General features: G+C 47.7%; 1 protein-coding gene across 2 annotated transcripts in view; it reads left to right on the top strand.

Moving 5' to 3' along the window:
- CALN1 (calneuron 1) overlaps nt 1-13600 on the top strand; it is a 422349-nt gene extending 408749 nt beyond the window's left edge. For both annotated transcript variants that reach the window (XM_025275519.3, XM_044936417.2), the window contains exon 6: nt 6096-13600. In XM_025275519.3, coding sequence (XP_025131304.1) covers nt 6096-6223 — 128 coding nt within the window. In that variant the 3' untranslated portion in view covers nt 6224-13600. The remainder of the gene's footprint in view (nt 1-6095) is intronic.
- The last annotated feature ends 9707 nt before the right edge of the window (nt 13601-23307 follow it).

The raw sequence follows: 23307 nt of genomic DNA, 5'->3' as shown, positions 1-23307 counted from the left end.
ATGGATGTGCCTGGAAAGGATGTTAAGTGATAGAAAGTGAAAGTGAAGTTGCTCAGTCGTGTCCGACTCCTTGCAACCCCATGAACTGTAGCATACCAGGCTCCTCCCTCCATGGGATTCTCCAGGCAAGAGCACTGGAGTGGGGTGCCATTTATAGAAGCCAGACACAAAAGGTCACGTAGCGTATGGTTCAGTGTATATGAAGTGCCCAGAAGAGGCAAATCCATAGAAACAGAAAATGGATCAGCGATTGCCAGGGGCTGGGGAGGCTAGGGGATGAGGAGTGACTTCTAATGTGTTTGGTGTTTCTTTTTAAAGTGATGAGAACATTCTAGAATCAGGTGGTGGTGATGGTTTCACAACCCATGGGAATGTACTAAATACCACTGGATTGTACACTCTAAAAGGGCAAATTTTATGCCATGGATTCTACCTCAATTAAAAGTAAGTAAATATTAAGAGCTGGTACAAAGAAGAACACTCCTGCCTGTTGTGTCCAACTCTTTGCAACCCCATGGACTGTAGCCCGCCAGCCTCCTCTGTCCATGGAATTTTCCAGACAAGAATACTGGAGTGGTTTGCCATTTCCTTCTCCAGAGGATCTTCCTGACCCAAGGATCAAACCTGCATCTCCTGTGTCTCCTGCATTGGTAGTCTCTTAACTCAGAGACAAAGAGCTGCATCATTTAAAAATATTTAAATATGAGGCACTTTGAGAGCAGGATAGATGTTCATGGAAAAGTTAAGTTGGGGTTAGGCCTGCAAGAAATGAGAGGGAAGGTAGGTAAGCACCATTAGCGGAGGGAAAAGTATGAACAGTGCTGCAGAGTCTTAGGTAGAGAAGAAACCTGCCAGGCTGAGACAGAGGTTACTGGGGGAGGGAAGGAGCCATGGTCTCAGAACAGAAGGAGATAGGAGGTGATCTGTGGTTCTACCTGCCGAGCTCAAGAGCTGGACAGAACTGCTTCCCCCAGCTAGGCAGGGGGTGGGGGAGCTTTGCAGGGAGATTGCAGGGTGTGGTGACGCATAGCAAGCATGGCTCCAAGAGGGTGAGTCTGGCTGCAGTGCAGGATGAATCATTGAGGGAAGAGACCAAGGCAAAGTTCTGGGAGCATCTGGTGTAGGCTCAGCCCAGGACTCCTGCAGGAAACAGGAGGAAAACCAGCACCTCTTTTCTCTGATCCTCAGAGGATATAGGGAGGAAACGGTGCATTTCTCTGGCAAGTTATCGTTGCACCTAGCTTTTACTTTTTTATGAGCTGGTTTATCTCGGAACTAATTCTTGACATTAGCAGAACAGTTATCATTGGCTCCTTTTACAGAGAGAGAAACTGAGGCTCAAAGAAGTTCAGCCTCTTGCCCAGGGTTCTTCCTCAGTGCAGTGAGGAGAAGTCATGTCTCCAGCTTCCAGTGCATCCTGGGCTGACCTGTCATCTTGTTGGGGAAACCAAGCATAGACATTGAGAATAAAAAAATACACCAAAGTATGCTGCTGCTAAGTCGCTTCAGTCGTGTCCAACTCTGTGCGACCCTATAGACGGCAGCCCACCAGGCTCCCCTGTCCCTGGGATTCTCCAGGCAAGAACACTGGAGTGGGCTGCCATTTCCTTCTCCAGTGCATGAACGTGAAAAGTGAAAGTGAAGTCGCTCAGTCGTGTCCGACTCTTAGCGACCCCATGGACTGCAGCCCACCAGGCTCCTCCGTCCATGGGATTTTCCAGGCAAGAGTACTGGAGTGGGGTGCCATTGCCTTCTCCGACACCAAAGTATAGTGCAAGGCAAATATCTGATAGCCAAAGACAGGCATTCAATTATCAACAAGCATAGCAATTAGTGCCGGGTTACACTGCTGCCCACACCAAGTGTTTGAAGTGTATTTCCTTTTAATTAAAGTTTAAAAATTGAGACAAATGAAAGCAACGTGTAGTTAACATTCTCTTTTTGGGAAGACTAAAGCATTTTCTTTGTATCTTTCTATGGCTGCACTTTTCTATTGCTAAACAAATGATCAAGAATTTGTACAGAACTTTGGAACCTCCATGTTCGAATCAGACCTGGGTCCAAATCCCACCGTTTTCATTTGTCAAATGATCTTGGACTCTACTTCTCCGAACGTCAGAGCCCTTGCCTACTGAATGAGGATGACGTACTCAACTCTTTGAGGACTATCGCTATCAATTCTGCCAGGACATCTATAAAGCACCTAATGTGTACCTTGCCCACTGATGTGGGTGTTCACTAACTAAAGAGTTTTTTCAAGGTTTACAAAGGGGAATTAGAACTCACTGGGCACAGACAACATCCCAGTACCTTCCTATGTTCTTAATCCTCACCACAAGGTAGGTCTTATTAACCCCCATTTTACAGATGAGGAAACTGAGGTCCAGGGAACTTGGCTTGCCCAAGGTCACACAGCTACTGTGTGGGATAATATAATCATGATTCAGATTTGGGTCTGGCTCCAGAAGTCATGACTTTTTCACTCTGCCACACCACTTCCCTGCGAGTGACTTCCCTGATGGTCCAGTGCTTAAGATTCTGCCTTGCAGTGCAGCGGACACAGGTTTGGTCCCTGGTCAGGGAACTAAGATCTCAGAAGTGGTGGAGCCACGAGGCCCACATGCCACAACTACTGAGCCTGGACGCCACAACTGGAGAATCCGTGTGCCTCAAGGAAGGATTCTATGGGACGCAATGAAGATCCTGCGTACTGCAACTAAGACCTAACACAGCTAAATAAATACATGTTTTTAAAAAAAGTAGAGCAATTATATTAAAAAAAAAAATACTGGATGTGAAAGGAGTCTCCTTCTTGACAAGAGTCTGAAAATCAGACTCCAATGATGAGGGGTTTCAGAGCGACCCAGGCGTGACCTGGAGGCTTCCCTCTGCTTACAGGGCTCGGGTCTGGATCCAGACTCATGGCCTCAGGAACCAACTATTAGGTCCCCAGGCCTTCCGTCCTTTCTTATCTCTCCCCTCCCACGCTTTGAAGGATTTTTAGATCAAAGGTGCAGCTGCTCTCCTGGGGGATAATCCTATTCCCTGTAACCTTGTTTCTGGGTGTCCTTCACAAAGCAGGGCTTCCACAAAAAATCCCTCCCTCAGCCCAGTCACACAGTTTTTCTTTCCCTTAAGCCTTCGCCAGCCCTCAGGACAGGAAGGTAGAAGTCTGCCTTCCGAAGCATTTCTGTGCTGAGGAGCAGCTCAGAATAAATTAGCTAGTCCTCAGAAAGTGTGAGATGCGCCAATTCCACATCCTCATCTTATTTTCTGCTTGGGTCCCTTCCTTCCCAAACGCTACCTCCCTTTTCCTTCCTGAGGGCTGCTATCTTTTCATTTTTTGCCCATTCCTGGGGGCAGGCACATCTCCGCACCAAGGAAATTTTCTTCCTCCAGGTAAGAACTTATAAGATTCTAAGACCCAGGCATGATGAGCAAGTGGTAGAGAACAGAGCCAAAAACACTTTCAATCACCCGAGGGAAGCCCAGTGGGCCCAGAAGGATTAAAGATAACAAGACGAGGCCTGATAGACGAAGGCAGAAATAGCCAACAGGTCTTGGGGAGGGTGACAGAAGCTGTGCTGGGGGTGCTGGGTCTCTGTGGAGTGCGGCTTGCTAGAGGAACTTTCTGGTGGATGTAATTTTTAGAGGCCCCTCAACGCCTTGTCTCAGGGGAAGCTAGAAACATCACACGCTACCTGCTTCTTCTCTGCTATTTCTAGGGCTTTAGATGAGCCATTGAGTGTCAGGGAGGAGAGGAACTTGAACTTTTTTGTAGGTTTTTTTTAAAAGGTATGTGGACCCTACTTTGACCATTTTCTTTTGCCATGTTTCTTTCCAGCAGAGAGTAATTTTAAGGGAAATTATATTTCTTTTCTCCACTTAATTTGGCATAAAGAAAAACCAAGGTACAGTAGAATGTCTAGCAGAAGGACCCCTTTGCAAAATGAAAGCTAATCTGAAAATGTTCTTCTGTCCTGGTCTTGGGTTTCCACAATACCCCCCAACCCCACGTGCGCACACACACACGCACGCATGCACACAAACATATGCAGTCCTCCGGTCCGCAGCAACTCAAACTCTATCAGATTTTTGGGTCCCACCCAGATCTCCTGAATGAAAAACTCTGAGTGGGGGAGGGCCCAGAGATTCCTTAGTCACCTGGTGCATGTTTACCAAATCGCTTCAGTGTGTCCAGCTCTTTGTGACCCCACGGACTGTAACCTGCCAGGCTCCTCTGTCCATGGGATTCTCCAGGCAAGAATACCAGAGTGGGTAGCCATGCCCTCCCATGTTCAACCCAGGGATCGAACCCCAGTCTCTATGTCTCCTGCATTGGCAGGTGGGTTCTTTACCACTAGAGCCTGGAGAGCTTATTAAAAACACACATTCCTGGTCTCCAGCCCCAGAGATTGGATTCAGTCATCCTATGGAGGGGCTGGAGGATTCACATTGATATCAAATTCCCAGATGGTGCTGATGCTGCTAATCCAGTGAGTAGCCCTGAGGTAGGTAGCCTTCCCACCAGCCTCCCAGGAAGGGATTTCTGCCTCACGGTAGGTGGGAAACTGTGTATAAACATCACTGCAGGACCAGGAATGGACAGGGAAGGAGGTGGAGATAAAAAGAGGAAAAAGGAGGAAAAGAAATTCTGTCATGGGAAACAATGCCTGGAGGAGAGACCTGTCCCTCTTTTTTTCAAAGCTTTTCCTTTCTTGGGACTTCCCTGGCAGTCCAGTGGTTAAGACTCTATGCTTCCAATGCAGGGGGTATGAGTTCTATCCCTAGTCAGGGAACTAGGATCCCATGTGCTGAGCAGCCAAGAAAAAAAAAAAAGCTTTTCCTTTCTTGTTATTTCCATTTCCCTATTTCTGGTCTATATTCATAACCCATATTTGTTATTGCTACCTGATCAAGACCAACTAATGGTTTCTTGTGGGTCTTATAAAAATGGTGACACAAGACCTCGCCCAACAGAAAGATTAAGAGAGTGCCACCCCAGGATCCAAGGTTAGACCCTGGGAGCCACAGAATCTGGGGGCAGGGACACCCTGCCTCTGAAAAGTATGAGAGGAGTTTGTGCCTCCCTGCTTCATGCTGTCCACAGCGCTCATGGTCCCCATGTCTCAGATTTCATCAGGCACCAGGGTCACCTGGGTAAACATGGAAGATCACTGGCCCAACTCTCATGCATGCATGCTAAGTGGCTTCAGTCGTATCCGACTCTTTGCAACCCTATAGACTGTAGCCTGCCAGGCTCCTTGGTCCATGAGATTCTCCAGGCAAGAATACTGGAGTGGGTTCCCATTTCCTACTCCAGGGGATCTTCCCAACCAAAGGATCAAACCAAGTCCCTTCTGTCTCCTGTATTGGCAGATGGGTTCTTTTACCACTAGCACCACCTGGGAAGAACCCACTTCCAGAGTCACCCATTCAGTAGATCTGCGGGATGCAGGGGTGGCCTGAGAATTTGCATTTGAATAAGCTCCTGATGATGCCATGCTGCTCACCCAGGAACCCTGGGTGACATGCATATTCACCATAATGCTGTAAGTTGCCTAGAGTCACTTCAACCATCAGCCACCCTAGGAACAATCCTAGAGAAGGTAAGTGTCTTCCAGCCCCGTAGGAGTCTGTAGCGAAGCACTGGAACCTGGTTCTGTCTGTACCAGCTGCCTCAGACATGGGAGGCTGGCGCTCTGCAAAAAACGGGCATGGCCGGCCTGAATGATGCCTTCGGTGAGACTCACTCTAAAAGGTTGCCTATTTGCTCCATTGCTGTAGCTCCATTATCGCATCCAGAAGCCTGTACCTCCCAATGAACATCACATCTGTCATGATTTTTGTTCTAGAAGTTTTGCCACCTCCTACCACCTGCCAGGACATGGGATGCCCAGTGTCCTCCCAGAGCTGACCTGGGGATGCTTTGTTGGAAGTGACCAGTCTTCATGCTGGGGGCTGGTCCCTGGGCTTGTTAAGGAAGAGGTGCCCGGTCCCCAACCCCTTCTCACTGTGTCGTTTTTCTCTCCCCTCTCCACCCTCTCTCCCCGCCTCCTGACCCTCTGCTCCCCTCTCTCCTCTCCTCCCCGCAGTGCATTCCCAGAAGCAGAACAGACAGACCTGTGTCCGGAAGAGCCTCATCTGCGCCTTCGCCATGGCCTTCATCATAAGCGTCATGCTGATTGCGGCCAACCAGATCCTCCGGAGCGGCATGGAGTAGCCGCCTCCCCAGCAGCTGCGCTCCCGGCTCCGCGCATGTGCTTGCCCCGCGGGCAGACTCGTCCTCCACACAAGCGGATGCAGACTGTGCAGACTCGGCACCGTCTGGCGCAGAACCCAAGGTTGCAGTGCAACCCCGTGTCGTGGCAAACCCACTCCATCCCCTTGGCAGGTACACAAAAGGGCTGTCTTCAATGCTTTAATGGTCTTGTTTCCAAATGCAATAAATAGCCAGGAGTTCCGGACGACCGCTTCAAACGCCGGTAGGACCTCGAAAAGAGAAACTTCACGTTCATCTCGGAATTCCCATGGCCATCCAGGTTGGCGGTGTGAGGGAGCAAGAGAGAGGCTGACCACGCAGTCACCACCGCGCCCCCTTCGTTCTCCCCGGGGGTCAACTGGAGACTCCCCCCACCTCCACCCCCACCCCAGGGCGACCCTCAAGTCCCAAGAGGCTGACTTCTGGGTTGCTGAAGAAGTGGACGTTCCCGTCCCACCCTGGCTTCCTTCCTCCACCCAGTGGAGCCCCCTCCCCGCCCAGACGTGAGGGGAAAGCCATTGAAGGGGGTGCAGCGCCCGGCGGTCTGCAGGGTGCACCCCTCCGCTTCCGGTCTACTGCCTTTTCTACGGGACTCTTGTTGGCAGAGTTGGGGAGCTCTCGGTTTCCGTCGGCACTTGGCTTTCTGTTCCTAGAGCACACCGCGCACCAGCATTTTGGAATCTGCAGAGAGCCTTTCTCCCAGCTTTGCCGCCTGTGCTGCCATTTAGACGACAGAGAAGCATAGCCGTGGGCATCTCTATAACCTAGACACACAGACAGACGTATCTATCGGGCTTCTTCAGGTGTGACATCCATCCATCCATCGTCCCTCATCGCTTTACTGCTGAAAGAAGCCTGTCCTCCAACACACATCCCTGCCTCTTGGGGTGGGTCGTTTGGGGACGGGGAGGGGCCGCGGCTGGTGGTGGAGGTGTTTGTTTCAAGTCACGCCCCAGCAGTCCAGAGTGATGGAGTCTGAACACATCACCATGTGTAAGAGACCTCTGTAAGTCAAGGTCCTTGTGCCGCTCACCTTTCTCTCGTCTTCAGATTTGCTTTGTTAGTCTGTCTTTCCCAGATAGAGAAACACCATCCCAACGGGAAAGATGGAAGGATCCAACGATTGTATTTTATGTAACATGGTCCCGCAGTTGGATTCTGCAGCTGACTCATTTTCATGAGAAAACGATAAGATGTTAATAAGCTCAGCCGACTCCACAAGTAAAACATTTCTGTTGGGGAAGGGAAGTGAAGCCAACCCCATCTCAAGTCTCTGATTTCCGGACTTTTCCTAGTTGCCATATCCACCACCGTCACTCACCCAAGCTCGAGTAGTCTGATTAGCCAGTAATCTTTCCTAGTAGTACTTCCCTTTGTACGTTTCCAAGCTCAGGTCTTGATTTCTGTGGTGGGATTGTCTTGCTCCTCTTTCTTTCCATTGCATCCTAGAGCTACAAGCTTTTCCTCCCTCCCTTTTCCCTTTTCATTCAGTATGGAGGTGCCAGACTCCTCTTTTGCTGCACCAAGTGGTTTTGGGGGTGCAGGTGTGTGTTTTGGAATCCCTCCTCAAGCCTCCCGTCCCTTTCTGCCCTCTCCCTCCAGTCTTCTCAGACTTGGAGCACCCAAGCTGTCAGCTTGGGGTCTTCTTCCAAATTACCCCTGCAAGCACTTTGGACAACAGCCCAGGAGAAGCTCTCAAAATTTCCCCACTGCAAATATCCACAATGAGCACAAGTAGAAATAGGGTTTGAGCCATAGCATGGAGGGAGGAGCAGGAGTCAGCTCCCTGGAGCCTGGGAGGTTGTGAGTGAGTCCCTCTGTGAAAAATGCCCGGGGTCCCCCACATCCAGGCCAAGTAAGGCAGCGACCTGCCCATCCCTCTTGCCCGCCCAGCCCTGCCAGGCACTGCATGTCTGTCTGCCTCTCCTCTCCCCTCTTGTCTGACTCACCTCCATCCCTCAGGACCAGACTTCAGAACAAGAATAGGTGCAAATGCAGAATATGAACGCAGAGGATAAGTTCACTATTAGTTTCCACCCTAAGCAGTTTGCTCCTTCTCTCTCTCTTTTAACTGGACTTAAGTAAAAGGGACTCCATGAATGACTCAGCCATGTCCTCCTGGGGAAAGGGGTATGAGAGACACCAGGTAGACTGGATCAAGACCCCAGGGGTGATTCTTAAAGGACCCTGCCCTATGTGAGGGCAGTGCTGCAGGTGATGCTGGACTTCAGGGCAAAAAAAAAAAAAGAAAGAGTACTTCTATAAAGTACAAGTTCTTGTGCCTCCTCCTGGGGGGAAGGGACCTTGACGGATATGAGGGTTAAACCTTAGAGAAATTAGCTGCTGTGTAAGCAAGGAAATCTAGAAAGACACCGACAGCCTGTTTCCCAACAAGTCCTCAGCATCCTCTCCCTAAAGAGGACCCTTTTGACCAGGAATTAAGTTCATCCTACCCAGGAGAAAATCTAGGAGAAGGTGTCCTAGAGAGGATGACTTCTAAGGATGTTGCTAAGGAGAGAGGGCAAGAAAGACGCCATACTCTTTGATGGGCTTGAAGTTAACCTCCTACCGTGGTAACCTCACACACTGTGCCAGGACCTGAGTGTGTGGGAACAGCCCAGAGGCAGTGGCAACCTGCAGGCTCTGGGTGCTAAGAGCTTGCACCCTGGCAGCTTTGCCTGGATGGTCTGTCAACGGTACTGGGTATAAGATGTTGGCTTCCCACTGTCCCACTCCAAGTCCTGTCCACACCCATGCTACTTCAAGCCAGTCAACACCTTCCGCACTGTGGGATTTCCTGGGTGTGTGGACAAAGACTCTAGGAGTCCCGGTCCTCCAGTGTGCCATGTGGACCCTGGCTGGAGGGGACCTCTGCAGAAGCTGAGAGGGAGTAACTCAACTCTTACTCTGTCCTCCCAGTGAGTAGACTTAGGAATCTCCTACGGGGTGGCTGAGTGACTGGCAAACCAAGCTCGGCTCATTCTTGCCCTCTATACCACCTCTTCCGACCACACGAGTGATGATTTGGGAGTCATATGCATGAGAGACAAGGGGCGCAGACCCTGATCCCCAGAGAAGCTGTCTCCCATCACTCCCAGAGCCCCCAGACAGGACCCAGCCCGGGAACTATTAACCGTGGCTTCTGGCATATGCGTGGGTCCCACATGACCACCAATCTGGTTAAAAAAAAAAAAAAAAAAAGGGTGTTGCCATGGAAACCCTTGCATTCCACCCTGAGTGTGCCAAGACACACAAAAATAGGGAACATTTCCTTAAAGAACAAACACTTGGGCTCAGCCTGCTTGCATCCTGACTCCCCAAATCCATAGCCCGCTGGTGGGATAATTAGCCTGAAAGAAGCTCTGCCTTTGTCTCTTCTGTTTGGACCTGTCCTTCTATTTGCTCAGGAGAACAGGAGCCAGGTGGTACCTTCCCCACCTCCCAGAGCCCAGAGCAAAGACCCCCTGAATCTGGGCAAAAAGGCAGGAATGCCATCTGGAAAACAAAAAATATTTTAAGCCCATCTTTAAAAGCATCTGTTTGCCTGTTGAAAAGCTTTCCCACAAGCCAGAAACGTGAACTAAAGTGAACTGAGGTTTACATGTGGTCCTCGGCCAGTCCAGTGGTTTCAGAAGTTTCTAGGTGTTTGATTTGCCAAGAACAAGATTTGTACAACATGTCTTCTGTCTTGAAACCTGCTTCCTGTCTCAGTTTGCACCTGACGAATGGTCTCCTGTCTGCTGTTAAGCCAAAAGAACCTAATGAAAGATCGCACGCTTATTTTGATAATCATGTCCCCATCCCAACCTCCCATCCACAGAATCACAAAGTGATGTATTGAAGAGCTGGGAGAGAGAAATTTATCCTTTATTCCAAACGCCTTCTCTCGGCTTAAGTCCAGACTCAGGTCATAAATCAAAGAGAGCTTTGCTCGTAACCAATAGCTAGCAGCCTCCCTGGGAGAGTATGAGGACATGACCAGAAAGGTAGGGTGCGACCCCCAAGCTCCTCGGCACGGCTGGTGTGGCCGTGCGTGGCTGCACGCCTTGAAGCCCTGTTCTGCTGTGCTCTTGTGCTCTACCCCCATGGAAGCTACTGAGTTCTGCTCCTCAAACCATATTGGGTCATTTTACTGCACTGACTATTTATCCAAAAGCCTGTAGTGATCGTGTTATTCATTCTATCCCACTAAGATACCCAGAAGGCCTGGAACCCGACTGCAAAAAGAAGGGGCCCCTTTTTCTATAATACCATGATGATACAGATGGACTTGGGCTTCTAAACTTGGGCAATATACTGGTTGTGTTGCCAGGAGGCCTGTGGAGCCATCTTCCCTGGAGATCATTTATCTGAAATGAGCTCAGATTTCTCCTTGGCCTCTTCTGCAGTCACGCCAGGGTGAAGAGTTCATAACTTAAAGATCCGGCTCTAGCCATCCTCCACCACCACCTCTACTCCCCCAGAAGGGGAAAAATATCCTTCAGGAACAGAAAAGAAGCATTATTCCACAGCTAAGGTTTTCCATTTGAATTATTTAAAGCAATGGAGAAATAGAGCAGGGTTCAGGCTGCCTCTTACGGACACTGTCTCCATGACAATTTAAACGTCAGAACTGTTCAGCTTCACTTCTTCCTTCCTTTGACTGAGTCACTCAGGGGACTGTCCTCCGTTATGTGGCCTTGTCATAGGCACTTGGTTTGGAGGGAAAAGGTCAGGCGTGCAGATGAGCCAAGCACTTCTCTTAGTGTCCTATGCTCTGTGCTAAGTCCACGGTCATTGAAATAGCCATGGTTTCTAGTGAATATTGGTTTAGGACCCTCTTTATAAGGTCTCAAGAGACCAGATAACAATACTCAAAAAGCCTTGGAGGCAAAATTAATGTTATTGTTGGCTTGAAATATAGTCACAAAGAATCAGGTTCTGCCAGTCCCCCAAAGACAGTCATCTGAAGTTGGGAAAAACTTGCCAAGTAGCCTGCCTTCCTGCCCTTGCCTTGGGTAGCTTATCCATTGAGCACATTCCCCCCCCCATTCTGTGCCCCCCATATTGGGCCTAGCTCTCCTCTGCCTCTTTTCCTTGAGAAAGCTGGCTTGGCTTTCAAACCCATGCTTCTCGCAGTGTTACACATTATTGTTCAAGTGAAACAGAAGTAGAGGCTGGAATTTTCCAGGGGAGTAGAGCAGCAGGATAATTAGGAAGGAATATTCCAGGGAATGCAAAATTCAAGTATGATGTTGCTTCATCCCTGTACCTGGGAGAGAAAAAGTTTTTAAAAGGTGGCTGTGGCTGATCTCTGAACATTTTCCATATACATCTGGTCTACCCTGGGAGCCTAGATGGGCTTGAGTGCCATAGGGCTGCTGCCCACCAACCTGATCCCAACCACATGCACTAGGAACTTCAAGAGGGGGCTGGTAGCTCACCTTTCCTTGGGGGATGCTGATTTGCTGAACCCCAAAATGCCTTTCCCAGAGTGCTCTGTCTGGGCTCAGACCTGTTGAGGCTAGGAGAGAAGACATTAGTACTGGATATGTAAGCAACTCGGTCAGCCAGAAAGATCAGAGGAGGCAGGGCCCCAGGTGCCTCTGCCACCCACCAGTCAGATAATTCTGAGCGATTTTCCCTCCCAGCCTCAGTCTTCTCATCTCTAAAACAAGAGGAAAGGTCAACCTGATGACTCAGAAGAGCCCTCCTCTTGTGACTATCTGAAACAAATCAAAGTGAATTCCCACACTTGATAGGGTCCCTATGTCCCCTATGAATTGTATTAAGAACTTTTTTTTTTTTTTTAAATACAAATCCCCAGAGGCTGTTGTAATAAAGTATCTCTTTTGGTGTCCTTTGTCTGTAGATGAAACAATGCAATGTCCAGTGCGTCTTGTAGACAGGAGGTTTTGTTTGTTCCCTGAGGACTTGCTGATTCAAGGGAGCATCCAAGAAGGGCTTTGTGTCCTGTCTGAGCCAGTGTCAAAATGAAGGGCATGGGGTCACCATACCGCAGGTCACGTGGATCAGAATTCCTGACTAAGGAGGGTAAAACAAAGCCAGATTCCGGGAAAAGATGCAGTTTCCCCATCTGAAAAGCCTGACTGGAAGTTACCGAATATAAAGAGCACAACTTTTGATCATTTCTTTCTTTACTCATTTTTCTGACCCTTGGAACAGCAGCTCCTGTACGTGTGATAGTGGCTTGTAATTATTCGTACCACTGCAGAAGGAAGAGAGTCACAATCTCTGGGGATTGTTAGGAATTCGATTAACTGTCTGGGGAGACAGGCACCAGGAAGACTCCTTAGATGGCTGATGAGTGATGCTGAGCACAGGTGTCTGCTTTAGAAGCTATCCACCCATGATGAAGGATAAAGGGCAGAGAGAGGGTGGCTACAGGGTCCACACGAGTCTCCAGCCCTCTGCCCATGACAACCTAAAATCCTATGTCTCTCTCCTATTTTTTTCTTTTTCTTTTCCTGAAGTAAATGGAGATCCCAGTCATTGTTTTTCTAGTGAGCCCCAACTGCTCTTTCCTGCAAAGTCCTAGATTGGCCAGGGAAGGGTCCTCTGAGCTCCTGGTGGAAATTGACACAAGTCACCATCTGCTCTCTCCAAGGAAAATCAAAGAACACTCTTTCTTTCTAATCTGGGAGTCAGGCTTCGGGGGTCTTTGAATGGCTTCTTAGTGGGGTTTGATTTTCTTTCCCAATTGGAAGTCTAGGAAGAAGCTATTTGTCCAAGGACTCACCAAAGACAATGCCCTTGGAGGAAAATCAGCCCCAAAATCTGGCTGGGGAATGGATTGGCAAGCTGTCATCTGCTGGGGGTGGGGGTTGTTGTGATCCTAGGGGTCCTTAGAATTGAGATGTGAGTTTTTTTCCAAAGCACAGTGGTAAATGGCGGGATGAAATTGGAGCACAGATAAGGATTATTACAAGCAGAATGACAAGAGCTTGGCAGATCTCCTATCCAGAATAGGCCACTAAGACTGCAATCCTGCGTCACAATCTTCCCATTTACCTCATTCATATTCCATCTCTTTTATTTTTCCATTCAGTATTCATTGATGATTTCTGCTATTAAATAATGAGAGAGTCAGCAGATTAGTCAGAAGAAAATCTTTATATAAAATGTAAATACTAATATAAATTAACTTGGCATGCAACTTACTGATCTCATGAAGTACATATTATTATTATGTTATCTTAGTGTATAAAGGAAACCTGACTGCCATATTTACCAGATGTTTTCTCTAACCAAACTTGTCTGTAAATATATAATCTGTATAAAAAAAGAGTCTAATTTACCATTATTTATGCAATAGAAAAAAAATAAAAGTTTTTTTTTCTTTTGATGAGAGATTCAGCTTGTTATCTGGGGGTGTTACTTGCAAAAGTGTCGTAAAATTCATTTCCATGACCCTGAAGGGCAACCAGATCTGTCTGATGACTGGCCAGCAACATTACCCGCTTCCAAGAAGCAAGAAGCCTGTGAGAAAGCTGCCGGGGATCTAGTCTTTGGCGGGGCTTCGGAGGGGGAATGATTGACAGCAGGGGCAGTAGCTGACTACAGAGCATATGGTGAGAAATAGGAACCAGCTTCCGGCTGGGGAGCAGACAGTCTAATTAAGAAAACCTTGCAGACACCCAAGCTAATGGTGTCAGCCTCTGGGATTCCATTTGCCAAGCCCTTCCCAATATTAGTATTCAGGCACTGCTTAGCTTTTGCTTAAACATTTGGAATTTTTCATGTTAGTTAAGCTTCTTGGGCATAGGAAAAAGAAACCACACATTCCCTTATAATATATATAAGGAAATGTGCTGTGCTCTGCTTAGTCTCTCTGTCATGTCTGACTTTTTGCGACCCCAGGGACTATAGCCCCCCAGGCTCCTCTGTCCATGGGATTTTCCAGGCAAGAATACTGGAGTAGGTTGCCATTTCCTACTCCAGGAGATCTTCCTAAATGTCTTAAGCCAAAATCTTGAGTTTCCTATGAGTAGAGTCTCCCAGTGTCTCAGGGTCCTCTCTTCTGAGTACTGCATCTTACATACCTTCTCAGGGGAAACTTAACGAGGTAAAATCACTAAGCTTTGCTTTTTGCTTAAAAATTCTAAATATAGAGTGTTCTACAAAAAGCACATGTTCCCCCACCCCTTCTGTTAAAGGAGGCCTCTGGCAAATTCCAGTGAGATAATAACTTGGTTTTTATCATCTCTGATCTGGGTTTTAAGAATTATTTTTTATTATAAGGGAATAGTTAGTGATGAATATTCATTCTCCTGGGTACTTACCCCAGGAGGGGGTGTCATGCAGGACAAAAGACTCACCGGAGGGCTGAGAACAGAACTCCAGTCTGACCCATGACCATGGAGATCATGAAGCCTGAAGGCTCAGAGATAATATCCAGGACAAAACAAAGCTATCCCTCAGAAGGTAAAGTATCTTTGAATTTATTGGGATTTTTCCATACTTCTGGTGATAAGTGAATGCCTTTGTCTTTTTCTTTTTTTTAAGGTAAGTGAATTTCAAAGGCTTTTCTTTCAAACAAAGGTATGTCTGCGGCCCTGTGTGCAATTAGAAAGCCATGCCCTGGGACTTCCCTGGTGGTTCAGTAGTTGGGACTTCATCTTCCAATGCAGGGGGTGCAGGTTCAATCCACAGTCAGGGAGCTAGGATCCTGCGTGCCTTGTGGCCAAAAAAACCCAAGACATAAAAAAGCAGAAACAGCATTGTAACAAATTAGACTTTACAAAATGGTCCTCTAAAAAAAGACTTTAAAAATGGTCCATGTCAAAAGTCTTAAAAAAAAAAATTAGAAAGCTGTGCCCATCACTTCTCCTGCCAGTTCTGGAAGGTCTACCTGTGGCAGGTTGCCTGGCCTTGAATGAAAAAGGATGGGTGGCCTCCCTGATGGAGGAACTGAGGCCATGTTTCCAGGTTGCTCTCACTCACCCCCCTGGTTTTACTTCAACCCAGTACACCTGTGCTTCACTCACTGGTGATGGTCCAAGAGAGGACGCGGCTGTTCTCTAGCCCCCTGGCTAATCGTCCCCAGGTCCTGGGGCATCCACTGTATGTGGGGCTACGCTGCAGCCCCCCAAGCACAGGCCAGTGTGTAGCTGGAAGACTCTTCTGACTTGGGACGTCTCCAGCCCTGTAGCGGTGCTCAGAGGCAGCAAGGCCCCATTCCCAGCTTCTGAATTTCCTAGAATGAGGAAGTAAAGGTACCATTGATACTACAGGGCTGTGCCAAGGTGACAGGCTGGTAGACGCTTTGGGGCTTGGAGCCCCACTCTGGCTCTCATAACCTTTGTCCCCATTTGTTTTTTTCTATGCTGTCAAGATAATTTGAAGTTAACTGAGCTTTAAACACGGAGGCAGTTCCCAACCCTGGTTGCGCATAGGAATTGCCTGGGGAAAAAATCCAAAGTCTTGGGACCAGCCCCAGATGCCATGATTCCATCGCTCTGGGACGCAGCCTGGGCTCAGGGATGCTCGCTCTCCAGGTGATTGTCTTCAGGGTGAAGCACCAGGGCAGCAGATTCCTACTCTTTCTGATTTGGGTCATTTACAGAGAAACAGGTCAGTCCTCTTAGCACTGTTCTATGCTCAGTCACCCAGTCATGTCCAGCTCTCCGTGACCCCATGGACTGAGGCTCCTCTGTCCACGAGATTTCCCAAGCAAATTGGAGTGGGTTGCCATTTTCTCCTCCAGGGGGTCTTCCCGACCCAGGGATGGAACCCGCCTGTCTTGTGTCTCCTGCATTGGGAGGCAGATTCTCTGCTATTAGTGCCACCTGTGGGCACAATGGCCTTCAAGGTGTGGTCCCTCAACTAGAACCTGGGAACTTGCTAGAAAGGCAAATTCTCAGGCTACATGGAACATGTCCTGCCCTGTCAGTGAACAAGGGGCTTTCCTGGTAGCTCAGTTGGTAAAGAATCTGCCTGCAATGCAGGAGACACTGGTTCAATTCTTGGATCGGGAAGAGCTGCTGGAGAAGGGATAGGCTACCCACTCCAGTATTCTTGGGCTTCCCTTGTGGTTCAGCTGGTAAATAATCCACCTGCAATGTGGGAGACCTGGGTTTGATCCCTGGGTTGTGAAGATCCCCTGGAGAAGGGAACAGCTACCCACTCCAGTGATCTGGCCTGGAGAATTCCATGGACTGTATAGTCTGTGGGTTTGCAAAGAGCTGGACATGACTGAGCGACTTTCACTTTCACTTTTTTATCAGTGAACAAGGATGTCACGGTCATCAGCAATTGTGACCCTCCAGTGTGAGCCGGTGAGCCCTTAGACACTTGGGAAGGAAAAAACACCTGCCATCAACAGCCATCAGACTGCAGCCACTCCTTACTGTGAGCCCTAAGGGAACTCAGGATATTGGCCCCAGACAGCTTATCAAAGGAATGATTTCAATGAGCCCAAACTCTTGCATCTTCCCATACATAGAAAAGTCCTAAATTCCTTGCTTTGGAATATCTGAGTTTCTTTAATTAACAATCATCTTTTGATGTTCAGACTATCTGCCCTTTGTCACAAAAATTCTATATAACCTGGCTTCTCCCCTAGCCTCCTCCAAGCAGTTCTCTCAGGGTTACTTGAGATGCTGCCTCCCATGCTTGAAGTCCTAAAAATTCCCACTGAGTAAAACACAACTATGGCTTCCCTGGTTGCTCAGTGGTAAAGAATCTGCCTGCCAATGCAGGAGACGAGAGTTCAATCCTTGGGTTGGGAAGATCCCCTGGAGAAGAAAATGGTGACTGACTCCAGTATGCTTGCCTGGGAAATGCTATGAAACAGAGGAGCCTGGCGGGCCACAGTCCATGGGGCTGCAGTAGAGTCAGGCATGACTTAGCGACTAAACAACAACAACTCAGTTTTAGGTTATGAATATTTTTTTTAGGTCTACACACCCTAGACTATGGAATCTGAGATTCTGGGGGTGAAACAAACAACAAGCCCTACAGGTGATTTGGAGGGTGATGCTCCCTCAACACTGTCACCTCCTTCTTAGTGACAATGTTTTTCACAATGATGGACAGTGGAATCAATATATAATTATGATTATGATCAGAGTCACTGGGTGCTTTATAAATGAGGGAATGCCAGGGCCTCTCACTGCACATCTATGGGATCAGAACCTCAGGAGAAAGGGTTGTGGGAGGGGATCATTCAGGAACCCTCTGGGTATATTTGGAATGGAGGTTGAACTTGAGTCTGCTCAGCAACTAAAACACAGAAAGCCAGGATCAGGAGCCAGTTCTTTGGTGGTGGTTGTTGTTCAGTCACTCAGTCGTGTCCTACTCTTTGCGACCCCAGGGGCTGCAGCACACCAGGTTTTCCTGTCCTTCACAATCTCCTGGAGTTTCCTCAAACTCATGTCCATTGAATCGGTGATGTCGTCCAACCCCCTCATGTTCTTTGGTGGCCCTGCAGTAATGCTCCCAGCACTGGGTCTCAGGAGGAACTCCCTGGGCGTGGTCCCCAGGTCATCACCTGCAGTGTAGCCCACATCCCCTCAGGACAGCAGCGGAGACCCATGTGGACTGCAGAGACCTTTGCTCTCCATTGGCTTATAAACCAGAGGCTCTCAGTGCCTTTCTGATGTCAAAGCCATGGCCGCCAGGCTTGTCACTAGGAAGTCAGGGGGTGGGGGTGGAGCATGCAGGATGAGTGACACCCTCCCACTTTCCCCTAAGATTCACCGGGATGAGAGCAGAATAAAACTGAGCACAAAGAAGGAATGAATTGTCTGGGGTGTGAATTACATCTCTCTAAATCTGTTATAAAAAGTAAGCGAGCACACGTGCAGCTCTGAAAGAGGAAGAGAAGCCAGAGATGGAAGGCTGGGGATGGCACTGAGCCTCCTATGGGTCTGGCAGCCTCGGGTCACCACCTGGGACAGCTGGCAAGGGCCACCCGATTGCCTCAGGCAGAAAGTCCTGCATCTCAGAAGCAATGTGGCCAGGCATGAGCACCCCATCCTTCAGCCTCGGCTCTCCCCTGGCCCATCAGAAGGAAGAGGACCCAGCCTGAGGCTTGTGTGTTTGAGTCTCTCTGGTCCAGGAACTATGGGGACTGCCTTTTCCTTGGTCTGTGTCACTCCAGGGCTAGCCCTCCGTTCCTCTGCCAGCCATTTCCTCTAAGGATGACGTGTTCAGTCTGAAAACAGAATGTGGGGGTTAGGAGGCCCTCGAGGTGTCTGCAGTGCCACCCGAAGGGAGGAGATGGGGTTGTGTGTACAGGGCAGGGATAGGCTATGCAGAGACTCCAGTTTATCTGTGACCCTGGAAGGACAATGACTTCAGTCATGTCACTAACATAAGGTTATTGAGCCACAGCACAGTTTATTTTGCTCATCTTTGCATTCCCAGCACCTGGCATTGCACTGATCACATAGTGGGTGCTCAACAAATCTTTGCTAAAGGAATAAACACAGCAGATTAGCTCACTGTGTTCAGATCCTCAGACTTGCCATTGGCTCAGTATTTCCGGGCCCTCTTTCTCTCGGCCATGTTCCTCTGTCTCCTGTCCTCTCGTGCCCCTGGTTCCCATGCCTCTGTCAAAATCAGGTATGCCCTGTCTTTACAGGGTTTATTTGCTTTTAGTTTCTGCAGTCAATCCAGGAACTCTTTATCCTCTTTGAAGAACCAAGATCAGGGACTTTCCTGGCGGTCCAATGGTTAGGAATCCACCTTGCAATGCAGGGGACATGGATTCAATCCCTGGTAAAGGAATTAAGATCCTACATGTCTCAGGGCAACTAAGCCTGGGTGCCGCAACTAAGCCTGCGTGCTCAGCAGCCTGTGTGCCAAGCTGGAGAGAAGCCCGCAGGCTGCAACTAAACCACGGTGCAACGGAGATCCTGCGTGCCACAACTGAGACGCCATGCCACAAAATAAACAAATATTTTTTAAAAAGGAACCAAGTTTAGCCCCTTCAGTTTCTTCTTAAGGGCACTCCCAACTGGCCTTTGGCGACACAGAGCCAGACTCCCCTCCAGCAGGAAGACAAGCCCATCACCTTTCCTGAAAGCCACAGTTTCGGTCCCCTTGGTTTGGTTTTATGCTGGGACCTTAAGGTCGTCAAGCCTCAAACTCACCACCCTCCTGGGCTGGGTTGAAGGTGGTCCTGCCGACTGATCTATACAACTCTCTCTCATCTCTGGGGTCAGAATCACACGTTCAACTGCCAGTCCTACTGTGGGGCACCAGCTTTCACTATCTGCCTGATGCTCCTTTAAGAAACTAGCAAATGTCTACCAGGTACTGGTAGAATTCAAAGAGAAACATAAACAAAGCACCGGAAGTTTCTAGCCTAGCAGGAAAGACAGACTGCAATTATAGCCCAGGGTCAGAGGCCTAGGGAAGAATTCACTACAGAAGATCATAGTGATACAAAGGAGGGAGCATTGCTCATTTTAAAACTTAAAAAAAAATCTAATGATGAAATATCTCAAACACACAAAATAACAGACAACAGTACATTCATCACCTACATGTAACAGCCGTGAATGTTTTCACTGAGACACTGTTTCTCTTTTAAGAACTAAAACCTTAGAGATATGGCTAATGTTGTGACCCAGTTCTAACATTTTTCCTTCCCCTCCTTCATTTGATGTGACCACCTTCCTGAAATTGATCATTCCTATTTGTATTTTTCTGTAGAGGGATTTTTGGAGGGGTAGGACAAAGACCTAGAATGTTGGGTCCATGAATCGAGGCAAATTGGAAGCAAACAGATGGCAAGAGTGAACATCAACATTTTAGGAATCAGTGAACTAAAATGGACTGGAATGGGTGAATTTAACTCAGATGACCATTATATCTACTACTGTGGGCAAGAATCCCTTAGAAGAAATGGAGTAGCCATAATAGTCAACAAAAGAGTCTGAAATACAGTACTTGGATGCAATCTCAGGCAAACCATTCAATATTACAGTAATCCAAGTCTATGCCCCAACCAGTAATGCTAAAGAAGTTGAACAGTTCTATGAAGACCTACAAGACCTTCTAGAACTAACACCCCAAAAAGATGTCCTTTCCATTACAGGGGACTGGAATGCAAATGTAGGAAGTCAAGAAATACCTGGAATAATGGGCAAATTTGGCCTTGGAGTACAGAATGAAGCAAGGCAAATGCAACAGAGTTTTGCCAAGAGAACGCACTGGTCATAGCAAACACCCTCTTCCAACAACACAAGAGAAGACTCTACACGGACATCACCAGATGGTCAACACTGAAATCAGATTGATTATATTCTTTGCAGCCAAAGATGGAGAAGCTCTATACAGTCAACAAAAACAAGACTGGGAGCTGACGGTGGCTCAGACCATGAACTCCTTATTGCCAAATTCAGACTGAAATTGAAGAAAGTAGGGAAAACCACTAGACCATTCAGGTATGACCTAAATCAAATCCCTTATGACTATACAATGGAAGTGACAAATAGATTCAAGGGATTAGATCTGATAGACAGAGTGCCTGAAGAACTATGGATGGAGGTTCGTGACATTGTACAGGAAGCAGTGATCAAGACCATCCTCAAGAAAAAGAAATGCAAAAAGGCAAAATGGTTCTCTGAGGAGGCCTTACAAACAGCTATGAAAAGAAGAGAAGCTAAAGGCAAAGGAGAAACGGAAAGATATTCCCATTTGAATGCAGAGTTCCAAAGAATAGCAAGGAGAGATAAGAAAACATTCCTCAGTGATCAGTACAAAGAAATAGAGAAAAACAATAGAATGAGAAAGACTAGAGATCTCTTCAAGAAAATTACAGATATCAAAGGAATTTTTCATGCAAAGATGGGCAAATAAAGGACAGAAATGGTATGGACCTAACAGAAGAAGAAGATATTAAGAAGAGGTGGCAAGAATACACAGAAGAACTATACAAAAAAGATTTTCACAACCCAGATAATCACCCAGGTGATCACTTAGCTAGAGCCAGACACTCTGGAATGCGAAGTCAAGTGGGCCTTAGGAAACATCACCACAAACAAAACTAGTGGAGGTGATGGAACTCCAGTTGAGCTATTTCAAATCCTGAAAGATGATTCTGTGAAAGTGCTGCACTCAGTATGCCAGCAAATCTGGAAAACTCAGCAGTGGCCACAGGACTGGAAAAGGTCAGTTTTCATTCCAATCCCAAAGATAGGCAATGCCAAAGAATGTTCAAACTACTGCACAATGGCACTCATCTCACACACTAGCAAAATAATGCTCAAAATTCTCCAAGCCAGGCTTCAACAGTACATGAACCGTGTACTTCCAGAAGTTCAAGCTGGATTTAGAAAAGGCAGAGGAACCAGAGATCAAATTGCCAACATCTGTTGGATCATCAAAAAGGAAGAGAGTTTCAGAAAAACATCTACTTCTGCTTTATTGACTATGCCAAAGCCTTTGACTGGTGGATCACAACAAACTCTGGAAAATTCTTCAAGAGATGGGAATACCAGACCACCTGACCTGCCTCCTGAGAAATCTGTATGCAGGTCAAGAAGCAACAGTTAGAACTGGACATGGAACAACAGACTGGTTCCAAATCAGGAAAGGAGTACATCAAGGCTGTATACTGTCACCCTGCTTATTTAACTTATATGCAGAGTACATCATGTGAAATGCTGGACTGGATGAAGCACAAGCTGGAATCAAGATTGCTGGGAGAAATATCAATAACCTTAGATATGCAGATGACACCACCCTTATGGCAGAAAGTGAAGAAGAACTAAAGAGCCTCTTGATGAAAGTGAAACAGGAGAGTGAAAAAGTTGGCTTAAAACTCAACATTCAGAAAACTAAGATCATAGCATCTGGTCCCATCACTTCATGGCAAATAGATAGGGAACAGTGGAAACAGTGAGAGCCTATTTTTTGGGGCTCCAAAATCACTGCAGATGGTGACTGCAGCCATGAAATTAAAAGACGCTTACTCCTTGGAAGAAAAGCTATGACCAACTTGGTCAGCTTATTAAAAAGCAGATATTACTTTGCCAACAAAGGCCTGTCTAGTCAAAGCTATGGTTTTTCCAGTAGTCATGTATGGATGCGAGAGTTGGACCATAAAGAAAGCTGAGCACTGAAGAATTGATGCTTTTGAACTGTGGTGTTAGAGAAGACTCTTGAGAGTCCCTTGGAAAGCAAGGAGATCAAACCAGTCCATCCTAAAGGAAATCAGTCCTGAATATTCATTGGAAGGACTGATGCTAAAGCTGAAACTCCAATACTTTGGCCATCTGATGCAAAGAACTGACTCATTTGAAAAGACCCTGATGCTGGGAAAGATTGAAGGCAGCAGGAGAAGGGGACGACAAAGGATGAGATGGTTGGATGACATCACTGACCCCATGGGCATGAGTTTGAGGAAGCTCTGGGAGTTGGTGATGGACAGGGAAGCCTGGTATGCTGCAGTCCATAGGGTTGCAAGAGCCGGACACAACTGAGCGACTGAACTGAAGGGCAAAGAAGTCCATGGAGAGTTGGCATGTGCAAAGACCCAGAGGCCTGGCACACTTGGCTGAGAAGCCAGTTGTGAAGCCTTTGTACTAATCCAGAGGAGAAACGGTGGTGACCTAAGCTCGGAAGGGGAGAGTGGGAGTGGAGAAAGAGGGCAGGACCCGGAAAGATTGAGGAAAGAGAGTCGGTAGGACTCAGTGACTGATTCAGTGTGTGGTGTGATGGAGAATGGCTCAAGGATGACACGACTTTCTGGTTTGAGAAGGGGTGCTGCTGCTGCTGCTAAGTTGCTTCAGTCGTGTCCGACTCTGTGCGACCCCATAGACGGCAGCCCACCAGGCTCCCCCGTCTCTGGGATTCTCCAGGCAATAACACTGTAGTGAGTTGCCATTTCCTTCTCCAATGCATGAAAGTGAAAAGTGAAAGTGAAGTCACTCAGTCCTGTCCGACTCTTAGCGACCCCATGGACTGCAGCCCACCAGGCTCCTCCATCCATGGGATTCTCCAGGCAAGAGTACTGGAGTGGGGTGCCATTGCCTTCTCCGGAGAAAGGGTGGGGGAGACACAAATTAACTGATCATGATTCACTGGGGGTG

The sequence above is a fragment of the Bubalus bubalis genome, chromosome 24 (assembly GCF_019923935.1).
Source record: "Bubalus bubalis isolate 160015118507 breed Murrah chromosome 24, NDDB_SH_1, whole genome shotgun sequence".
NCBI classification, from domain to species: domain Eukaryota; kingdom Metazoa; phylum Chordata; class Mammalia; order Artiodactyla; family Bovidae; genus Bubalus; species Bubalus bubalis.
The sequence above is the reverse complement of the archived record's forward strand: the minus strand, read 5'-3'. Positions and strand labels throughout refer to the sequence as shown.